General features: G+C 40.0%; 1 protein-coding gene across 1 annotated transcript; it reads right to left on the minus strand.

Moving 5' to 3' along the window:
• Positions 1-769: 769 nt before the first annotated feature.
• Positions 770-5,699, minus strand: LOC141433619 (uncharacterized). Its single transcript, XM_074095728.1, has 3 exons — positions 5,465-5,699; positions 1,410-1,635; positions 770-985 (listed from the first exon to the last, which is right to left on the minus strand). The coding sequence occupies exons 1-3, from the start codon at positions 5,697-5,699 to the stop codon at positions 907-909; spliced, it is 540 nt and encodes a 179-aa protein (XP_073951829.1). The 3' UTR covers positions 770-906.
• Between the last annotated feature and the right edge of the window lie 5,727 nt (positions 5,700-11,426).

The following is an 11,426-nucleotide window of genomic DNA, read 5'->3' on the forward strand; positions in this document are numbered from 1 at the left end:
TATTCGGTTTGAGGAAAGGATATTCCTATTTGGTTCAGTGTATCATCATTACATTCGGTCATCCATTTTAACTATCAGGTGAAGAAAAATAGTTATTAGGGAAATAAAATTTGAATTTTTAATAAAATAATTTTCAGACCGATTAACACTAATTTTATTTCAGTGAACCAATTTTTGCAGTGTTTTAATTAATTAGATTAATATGAACCACACAAATATGCAACGAATTAGACTAGGTATATAGTTACTTAGTAAGTAGGCTCTCGATTCTACAAACGAAACAAAGGGTATTAACTAAATCTAAGCAGATTAGCAAATTTCCTATTGACAAAATCCTACGATGTTACCAGCGTGAGGACCGCAAGCAGAAAAGAGGAGCTCGTTTTCCTTTCCCACCGTATTTAAGCATTTGCAAACCGCCAATTACGGGCCTCTGTCATTGGTCGACGCGCCGACCAATGACATTGCTAATGCTTGAATACTCACAATCATGAGAGCTTTCTATTAATTACTAACTAGTGTTAAAACAAGGTAAATAATCACGTGATTCATCCTTAATTAAACCTAGTAATTAAGACAATGATCCCCTTAGCAAAAAGCTCTTAAACAGTAATACAGTGATTTGTTTTAAGATAACTTAACAACACGTTACGACTTACGTAATCCAAACTAGAATACGAGAGTAACCATAACCAAATGAATGCTTAATTACGAGACTGAAGTTTTATCAGGAAGTTTTACTTTCACTACTGAAAATAAGTCTTTGTTTTGCAAAACAGAAATGAATCAGTTAAATCGGAAGTCAAAACAAAGACTTATTTATTTACAAAATTAGTTGCAGAATATCCTTACTACTATTTTTCAGGATTAACTTAAGATACCACTTAACTTAGACCCTATGTGTAGTTATTGGCTCGCCTCCGCGGCGACACGGCCATTCTGATGTGCGGTGCGTGCTCTGCAGCGCTTTCTCGGGCAAATTTCACTGAAATAGAAATAATCATGTTTTGAGGCCACCTGTAGTTACTTCTACAGTACACCTACATTGGTTAGAGAAATGAGATTTGTCTTAATCTGTTCACTCCACGTGACTACAGATTGATAAGTAATAAAAATGGTTATTTTTAAAGGTATGGGAAGGTCGATGCTATGAATACATAGAGGCTCTAGGGAATAGTGAGGTAGGTCGATGCTGTGCTCTGGGCGGTCTCGAACGCCGTGGTACACAGGGGCATATTATTCTTTTAGGAAATAATGTACTACTGAACTACTCCACGCGTCAGTAGCAGTTTTAGTATTATTAAGATTTTTTTTTTTTTTGTGTAGTACTACATAGCTCCACGCTAGTAGTACTTTCTTATATTTTGTGTTTAAATAAGTTAGAGTAGAGGTGAAAGTATGAAACTCACCGGGCATTTACTCGTGCTGCCAGTTGTACTAGCTTCTGATATGATAGGTGGCTGAGCAGGCGTCGTGATGCCTGAAGGTCCAGCTTGGGGTTCGTCTTGGGGCGACACGGCCGCCTGGGCTGCTCCAGGCTGCGGAGCGCGCCGGAGTTGATCGTGCGAGACTTTTCGGGGCCGGCCATGGTGCCCGATGACCTTTTTGACGAGGTAGCGATCGTTTTCGAGGACTCTGTGAATTTCATAAGGCACGCTATACTTGAGGTCGAGGGAAGTCTGATTTCTTGGATTGTTTTGATCAAAACGAAGTCCCCTCGTTGAAAATGGTGAAGTTTTGCTCGTCCTTTGTCAAACCTCAACTTGTCTTTTGCTGATGTCTCCGTTATTCGTCGTTGTACGTGACTTTCTAAAGCCTCGATGTCGACAGATTCGTCATCAAAATTTACCAAGTTCAGTAGCTCGGGTGGTACGCAATTTTTTCGTCGGGTAAGGAGTGTGAGTGGAGACGTACCTGTTGTTTTGTGAACAGTGCAGTTAAAGGAAAGTTGAAGGCTTTCCAGTGCTGTATGCCAATCAGGGGTCTCGTAGTTTTTGATCATGATGAGACCGTTTTTTAAGGTTGCCATGACCCTCTCGACTTGGCCGTTCGCTCTGCTTACGCCCGGAGATATCGTATGTACTTCGATGCCAAACCTATCACAATAGTTTTATATTCACCTAGAAACTCGCGACCGCCATCGACGACGATTTGCTTCGGCGCGCCGAAGAGGTGAATGACTTGTTTCAACGCTGCAAGAGTGCTGTGTTGGCTCTTGTCGTTGGTATAGCGCAGCAACACATATTTTGTGAACGCGTCAACAGTAACAACGACGTATTCTTGCTCGTTAGGGGTACCAAGCTTACCAGTTATGTCCATATGAATTACTTCAAATGGAACCGTGGGCTTTTCAATGGGATGTAGTTGCACCTGCGTTGCTCCCGAGGTTTGCTTAGACGTTTTACAGACAATACAGTTGTCTACAAAGTCTCTCACGGTCGAGCTCATTTTTTCAAAGAAGTAAGTTTCTTTAATTTTGTGTAAAGTTTTCTCCCAGCCTGGGTGCTTCAGGGAAGTATGAAATGTATTTATGAGACTCCACTGGAATGACTTTGGAACGACGATCAGCTTTTGAGTGCCCATGATTGAGTCTGATTTCTCGCACTTTAGTACGTTACCTTCAAGGAAGTACCCAGGGACGTCACCTCCGTTTTGCAGAGCATCAATGATGGGACGCAACTGGTCGTCGCGGCGCTGCTCGATGTTAAGCCAATCTAAATTATTTGTGGTGACATTTACCGTCAAAGGGTCTGGATTGCGACTGAGAAAATCTGCATGCTGCATACGCTCGCCCTTCCTGTACTCCACGTCGAATTCGAAGTTCTGGAGATATGCCCACCACCTATGTATACGAGGGAGCAAATCTTGCTTGTTTTTTGAAGCCTTGAGGGCGTTGCAATCTGTTATAACTTTGAATTGACGCCCGTAGAGAAAATGGCGAAAGTGCTTGATTGCCCGAACTACAGCTAGGGTCTCGAGTTCATAGGAGTGGTACCTACTTTCCGTGTCCGTTGTGCGCATGCTGAAATAGGCTACCACATGTTGCCGCCCGTTGATGACCTGGACGAGTATAGCTCCGAAACCCAAGCAGCTGGCATCCGTGAACAACTCGATGGGCTTACCTTCTTGGAATATTGTGAGCACTGGCGCAGTGGTCAGGTGGTGAATAATTTTTTGTCGAGCTTCTTCATGCACGTGAGTCCATTGCCAATTTACGCCTTGCTTGGTTAAATTGTACAATGGAACCATAGTACGCGCGAAGTCGGGTATGAAACGGCGAAAATATCCCGCTAGACCGTTAAATTGTCGAACTTGTTTAACTGTCGTGGGCACGGGGGCTTTTACTAGGGCTTCTACCTTTTTGGGGCTGGGGCGTACTTGCCCGTTCTACTACATTGCCGAGATATTCGATTGAGCGTTTAAAAAACATGCATTTATCGATATTAACCGAAAATCCAGCGTCACTTAAAGCCATTAAAATTCGTTCCAAAAATGCGAGACCGCATTCAAAATTGCGACATTTACTAATAACGTCATCGATGTAGACCTGGGCTACGCTATCACCATGTCCGTTATCTGCACTACCAGTTTTTAGAAGGGGCCCTAAAGCACGGTTGATACATCTTTGGTATACGGCTGGTGCGTTACAGAGACCAAACGGCATTGTTAAATACTCGAATAACCCGTCCGGTGTGATAAATGCCGTTTTTTCTATAGAATTTTCTGAAACCGGTATCTGGTGGAAACCAGATGCCATATCAAGAGTGGTGTAGTATTTTCCACCTGCCAATTGGTCAATCTGGTCCGCAATTAATGGAAGGGGGTACTGATCCCTGATGGTGTTAGCGTTTAACTCGCGATAATCCACGCACATACGGTCATCACCGTTTTTTTTTTAACCAAAATAATTGGACTCGAAAACGGTGATTTGCTCTCGCGTACAATTTGATTATCAATCAATTCAGTCACTATTGACTTTACTTTTTCGCGTTCAGTGGCACTTAATCGATAAGGTCTACGTTCGACATACTTATCGGCATTTTTCAATCGAATCTCCAATTCGCCTGTGTTCACCCGAGATTTCGAGAAACCACGAGTGAAAACATACGAGTACTTATTAAGCAAAGTCAATAGTTGCTCAATTTCAATGTCATTGGTCAAATCGTGATCAATATTCTCAAATAATGGACTATTCAATCGCGTATGAAAGACACGGGGATGGGATACTAATGTTGCGTGACTCTGTGAAACAATAACGCTTAAACCAGTTTCGTTTAACAAATTTGCACCTACCAGAACGTCTGATGTCATCTCGTAGTCTGGCAGAATGTGAAACAGTATCTCAACATGAATATCATTGATAACACATATGGTCGTTAATGTACTAACTGAGACGATTGGAAACTGACCAATGCCACGGAGATAGTTGATCACATGACACCTGCGCCCCGGTAGTTATCCGCAATAGATTCACGCATGACCGAACATTCCGCGCCGCTATCGAAAACACTGTCCACAACTACATCACCTACTTGAACGCGCATGTTGTTCAAAGTCGGTTTATTTTTAGAAACTGAATTTACGTTGGAGGGTAGATTAGAGCTTATTTGTTTCTCACGGCGAAAACAAACGTCAAAAGTGTGCCCCGGCTTCGAACAAAATGAGCAAGTTTTATTATCGCTTGATTTTGATGCTGCGTTGAATGTCGATGTCGAGGTATTTTTATTTGGAACAGGCTGAGAATTATTTGCGGCATTTTTAGAACGACAGGCGCTAAGCGTGTGACCAGGTCTTTTGCAAAATTCGCAGTAAGACGCGTTTCGATTATCTACAGAAAATCTGGAGCGTTTTTGTGGGGGGTAATTTGAATCCTGTTGCGACGTATTTGAACGCTTACCTCGAATAGATGCAGCGACTGAAATTAATTCGGGCACGGAACTTGCTTTTGCGTTCATCAACTCGATGCGAAGGCGTTCGTCGTTTACCGTCCCGATTACTGCCTCTACCGCGTCGCTGTTGTCAAGTTTGTCTTTAGTGACGCGCCTCCAGAGAAGCCATGCCTTAGACAAAAATTCAGCAATGTTTTTGGAAGAATCATAGATATGGTCTCTGAACCTGAGTATGTCACGAGAGTATCGGTTTTCTGGTTCAAAAGTGGTAATTATGCTTTGGCGTAGCTCCTCCCAAGTGGAGGTGGAAACCAACCAGTCATCAGCCCAGAGTTTAGCACGTCCTTTTAGCAGACTGGTCACTTTCATACGAATATCATAATCATTAAGCTGATACGTACTTTTAGCTCCAGAGATATGGTTGCACCATTCTCTTACTCCAACGTTGCCATCCGGGTCGTACGAAGGCAGGAAGACATCGGTTATTTTGACTTTACCTGGCTGTTGTAACAAACGGTCGCTCATACTCTGCATCATTGCCATCATATGTGTAAAAAACTCTGATGGTATGTTACCGGATTGCAGCTGCAATGGTACAGACGCGGCGGAGACATCCTTACATAGCGCGCTGGTTATTGGCGCGCTCGTGACTGTCTCGCTCGCTGAGGGCCCCACTTCCTTGGTGGTCCTAGTTTCTGAAACATTCTGAACAGCGGTAAGGGATCGCAGGGGCGATCCCACTTCTGATATCGGATTTGAGGGAAGGATATTCCTATTTGGTTCAGTGGTATCATCATTGCATTCGTCCATTTTAACTATCAGGTGAAGAAAATAGGTTATTTAGGAAAATAAATTTGAATTTTTAATAAAATAATTTTCAGACCGATTAACACTAATTTTATTTCAGTGAATCAATTTTTGCCAGTGTTTTAATTAATTAGATTAATAATGAACCACACAAATATGCAACGAATTAGTCTAGGTATATAGTTACTTAGTAAGTAGGCTCTCGATTCTACAAACGAAACAAAAGGGTATTAACTAAATCTAAGCAGATTAGCAAATTTTCCTATTGACAAAATCCTACGATGTTACCAGCGTGAGGACCGCAAGCAGAAAAGAGGAGCTCGTTTTCCTTTCCCACCGTATTTAAGCATTTGCAAACCGCCAATTACGGCCTCTGTCATTGGTCGACGCGCCGACCAATGACATTGCTAATGCTTGAATACTCACAATCATGAGAGCTTTCTATTAATTACTAACTAGTGTTAAAACAAGGTAAATAATCACGTGATTCATCCTTAATTAAACCTAGTAATTAAGACAATGATTCCCTTAGCAAAAAGCTCTTAAACAGTAATACAGTGATTTGTTTTAAGATTACTTAATAACACGTTACGACTTACGTAATCCAAACTAGATACGAGAGTAACCATAACCAAATGAATGCTTAATTAAGAGACTGAAGTTTTATCAGGAAGTTTTACTTTCACTACTGAAAATAAGTCTTTGTTTTGCAAAACAGAAATGAATTAGTTAAATCGGAAGTCAAAACAAAGACTTATTTATTTACAAAATTAGTTGCAGAATATATCCTTACTACTATTTTTCAGAAATTAACTTAAGATACCACTTAACTTAGACCCTATGTGTAGTTATTGGCTCGCCTCCGCGGCGACATATACTTATTTATTGTTAAATAACGTTAATTTTGACGCAGGAAGATATTAACTATATTAAAATAGATAAGTTATATATCGTACTCCTACCTAAAAGTTCCAGTAACGGACTTTTGATTCTTCTGGTGTTGCAGGTGTCCATGGGCGATGGTAATCGCTTACGATCAGGCGATCCGTTTGCTCGTTTGCCCCCTATTCCATAAAAAAATATTGGGCTACTGAACTAGAGTGAAAAGTAAATTGTGAAAGTTGACAATAAAATGAAATGCTATTTTTAAACCACATCGCTGCAACAACCCAGTATTTGAACCAATAATTTCGTCACAGATCCTGGAAACATTTTAGCCATGTTTAGTGTGCCTCGCGCATTTAGCTGACGTGACAGTTCTATTCCTCGTTTAATTAGTTCTTTGCATTCTATATAAAATAAATTTGCAATCGTAGCTAATATTGTAAATATGGAAATACGTAAAAATGTTTGGTAGGTTGCCCCACAGTAACCCATAAAACGAAGTAATTGGCAGACAGATAAAGAATGCCCTAATTTATAAAACTGGCCATGTGCGATTTGTAAGGCGAAAGTTCCTACGTGAAAATAAAACTATCCTTAAAATTTTTGCTGTTCCTTGCCCGCGTTACCACAATAACCTAAACAAATGTTAAACAAGTGATTTCAAACACTTCTTTCCGCAAAAAAAGGTTCTGCTATGGTAGTCATGGCTGCCAACTGACGATTCTAGCGTCTGTTCTAAGAAATAAACCATATTTGAACTTTTTGGTTGAGGTTGGTACCCACTGATGTTCAGTTCGCTTTATGTTGGCATGATTCCAAAGCGGATCGTTAGGCGTTGTGTAAAGTTGCTTAACTCGGGTAGACAGTGTCAATTTAACTTCAGTAATAAAACAGTAAATTCTGGATGTACGACTATTACTATACCAGACCTAGAAAATACCTGACACATATTAAAAAAAAATACATGTCTGTTCAAAATTTTCTTGACTAGTTTCAAGTCAGTCCGTCACTACACATGGGTGAAATTCGTCTTAAAAGATTTTGATCCTGAATATAACTACCGTGTGATTTACTCATATTAAATGATATTGTACGGAAATCGAGTTTAGCTCGACATGTTTCGGGCTAATTCGTAGCCCTTCTTCTTCTTCTTAGGAGCAACACGACTCGGCGGCTACCGCATCACGCGCACTACGCACCACCGCTCTGCTCGCGCGACTGCCCGACGAAACGTTGCTACGTATTAGCCCGAAACATGTCGAGCTAAACTCTATTTAAGACCTGAGTTGTCCGTTACAATATCATTTAAGATTTGATCCTGTCTAACATATAAACATACGGTAAACGCCTGCTAAAAACTTGGTGTCCTATATAAGGTGAAGTGGTATTTGACACCAAAGCAGCTTTTTACTCTTTACAAAGCGCAGGTAAGGTCGTGTATGGAATACTGCTGTCATCTTTGAGACGGTTCCGCTAAGTATCATTTAGCCGCGTTGGATTCGGTGGAGCACCGGGCCCGAAAACTCTTCGGTGACAGTCCGCTGATCAGGAACAGGCTGCAGAGCCTTGAACACCGTCGTAGATTTGCTTGTCTGTCTGTCTTTTACAGGATGCGTTTTGGTGAGTGTGCGCAGGAATTATATTATGATCTTATTCCTCCATCTCCATTTTGCCAACGGACTTCCAGGCCCCCGCGTCTTCACCCTTATGTAGTTAGTGTTCCATTGGCCCGCACGACGTGGTTTGCTTCATCTTTCATAATGCGAACTGCTAAGGAATGCAATTCGCTCCCGTCGTCTGTTTTTCCGGATAAATACAATCTAGGGCTCTTCGAGGCTAGAGTGAATATAGGCTGTTACTGAACCAGTGAGATACACCTTAGGCCTCATCCGCACTTAACATCAGGTGAGATAGGGGTCAATCACGGTTAGTTGTATGTAAAAAACACACAAACATTTCAAATTAAAAAATAAAAGCTCCTAAAATGCTGTTGGCTAGGTTTCCCAAATTGAGCGATTTTAAATAAGATAATATACAATATTTTCAGTGATTATATTTGTAATAATTATTGACCGTAATAAAATTAGTTTTTTAACTGTACTGGGAAAAAGTTTTAAAGTTGTAAAGGTTCGTGCAAACATAACCACTATCGTTTTCTGTCACGTTTCCTGGTATAAGTGCTTTTATAACGCCTAAATGTACGAGTACTCGTATATAAAAATTGCAGTATCTGCACGAATGATTTTGTTTTATTGATTAATGCGCTCAGTTATTTTGAAACCTTGGACGAAAGATTGACTGTGTAGTTGAGGTCATTGAATAACATCTGTTTTTATCTATTTATTTATATGTACATTTATTATTATTATTATTATATTTAGCCTATAAACTGTGTGCCACTGCTGGGCAAAGGCCTCTCCTCTCACGTACATTTACACAAGAAAAATACTGAACCCGTATTACTGTACAGAATGCTCCGTGAAATAGCGACAAACAGCGTTTGTCTGAAGGAATTTCCCTTGGGAACATGAAAGTGACACGAAATGACTTCCTTAGTGCGCGTACGCCCCACAGCTTCCGCCTCAGGCACGACCGCACAAAGACTGGCAAGATCAGACACAGAATGATTCAACAGTGGCCACGCCACGACTCGCTTTGTCTGTCACCATGTGCATCCCTTTCTAAATATACCTGAAGATATGAAGATAAAATGAGCGAGAACACAGTAAACATGTTGTTTGTTGTGTGTATTCTACTTACTGCTCTGTTTACCACTGACTAAGGTTATAAATATGTTTATTGACATATAAAATGTGTGGGTCGGATATTTTTAGATCAGATTCTTAAAAATATCAGCAAATCTATCTGATGTAGTTGAATAAACCAATCACGTAGGTATAATAATAAAATATAATGGTATAATAAACGAAAGTGCGTTTGTAAGTTTCATTCGGTATTTTAAGCCCGTTCGTGACATTCCTCAAGCTTCTACAGGTTATGGTTAAAATCAAACTCAAGTTGCAATTAACCTATTATCCTAAAACGCAAATAAACTAACCTAAAATATATTTTTAAAACACCTTTCTTTGTGCTACTATTGTCACTGTAGCGTTGTTTTTTTTATTCAACTGGAAGCCAAACGAGCAAGTGGGTCTCCTGATGGTAAGAGATTACCACGCCCATAAACACCCTTTTTCTTACGAAGGTTACATGTTTTTCTGTACTGCTTACTATGTGTTGGTGTTCAATAAAGAGTTATTTGTATTTTGTATTGTATTATGGGGTTAAAGTTTTAGAGTTGTTCAAACTGTTAAATTAACAATGAAGCATTATAAGATTTAAATTAAGGAGAGCTTCTCCTACGAGCAAATAAATCAGCATGTGCTTACAAGTGCAAATTCCCGTTATAACCAGTTACAGTATCCATTAACAGTCCAACATCTAGAGCGATGACGCATATAAAGCATATCTCGTGGATGCGTTGAGGATGCGTGGTGTAAACAACAGCACCCACAGACGTCCGCGTACAATCCATCTAGGCTGCTTACGAAACTTCAAACCAGAGATTTAATCTTTACCCAGTTTCACAACTTCCTGCTGTTGGAATGTTAGATGAGTCCGTGCGATTTAAATAATAACAACTACTGTTTATACTATTGCTTGAGGTGTATTCTTTTATTAGGACAGGAGGAAAACAAATAGACGGGTCACTTCATGGAAAACAATCACATCCGCCGACACAGGACCGTAAACATAACAAAAATTTCGTGATCACACGGTTAAGTAAGTACCTATACAAACGATATTTTTTAACCTTGTTTTTTCGGTTGGCACAAATGTTTAATTTCTCAGATAACTCTATCACCAGTCTGAACTCTTAACGTTTTTCTAACAAATTCGTTTTTCAGAAGCTTTAAGAGAACTCTCCTATTAGTTGAAAGACGTCGCGCTAAAAAAAGATCCGCCAAATATTTGCTGGTTTCTTTTCCACACAAACATGTTCAAATGAAGTGCGTCTTAGTATTAGGAGTAAAGCTAAGCTAATGTTACTCGTAATAATGTTCTTACATAAAAACAAAGTAACCACTATTTACTGCGTCAATGAGAAGGCGAGCTGAGGCCACCGATAAATAAAAACGCGCGATATTAAATTTTTAGGACATTTTGTGGTTCCTTTCACATTTCACGCCAATCGGAATAATTTCCGACAGGAAAATGCCCGGAGACTACATTGCGATGTAATAGCAACAGTATCGGGATAACGGGGCAAAATATTGCCGATTTAGGATCCGGATATTTACATTCTGAACTGTTTAATTAAGTTGGATAGTAAACAAACCCCACATGCACACTGTGTACAGTCACCAGCACCAATATCTGACACAACAAGCGTGCATAAATATTTCATACGACTCTAATTCTAGGGCTGGAAATACGGGACGCGTCAGATATTTTTGCACCTGCGCCGTGGCACATATTCATGCTGGTTACTGTACCAGTGGAACATCATTTTCAACATGGGATAGATCTATGTAAAATATGACGGTAGCTAACGTCTTGGCTGGCTAGACTAGACTATTTAGATAGTGCCCAAGTAATAGGGCCCGGGCTTTGTGAATTATAAGCAGTGTCCTTTCTACATTATCCGTAAAATGTTTATGGCTGCAACTTAACATTATTAACTTCGAACCTTTGTGGTGACGGTATACTTGGCTATTGGATTGTAACCAGAGATTTATACATGTATGAAATTTCAAGATAGTTGGACAATTAAAAGTGTGTATATATAAATCGACTTAAACAACTTATTTACATTATTAAATACTTGCAAGTGATATTTTATTA

The sequence above is a fragment of the Choristoneura fumiferana genome, chromosome 12 (assembly GCF_025370935.1).
Source record: "Choristoneura fumiferana chromosome 12, NRCan_CFum_1, whole genome shotgun sequence".
NCBI classification, from domain to species: Eukaryota; Metazoa; Arthropoda; class Insecta; order Lepidoptera; family Tortricidae; genus Choristoneura; species Choristoneura fumiferana.

Bases quoted from the DNA above. Each gene is read 5' to 3' on its own strand.
- LOC141433619 (XM_074095728.1), bottom strand. From the start codon at position 5,699: ATGGACGAATGCAATGATGATACCACTGAACCAAATAGGAATATCCTT. The intron at 1,636-5,464 runs GTAACATACCAT...TGAAATTCACAG, and splicing joins ACCATTGCAGCTGCAATCCG to AGTCCTCGAAAACGATCGCT. The intron at 986-1,409 runs GTGAGTTTCATA...TTTCTATTTCAG, and splicing joins GCAGCACGAGTAAATGCCCG to TGAAATTTGCCCGAGAAAGC.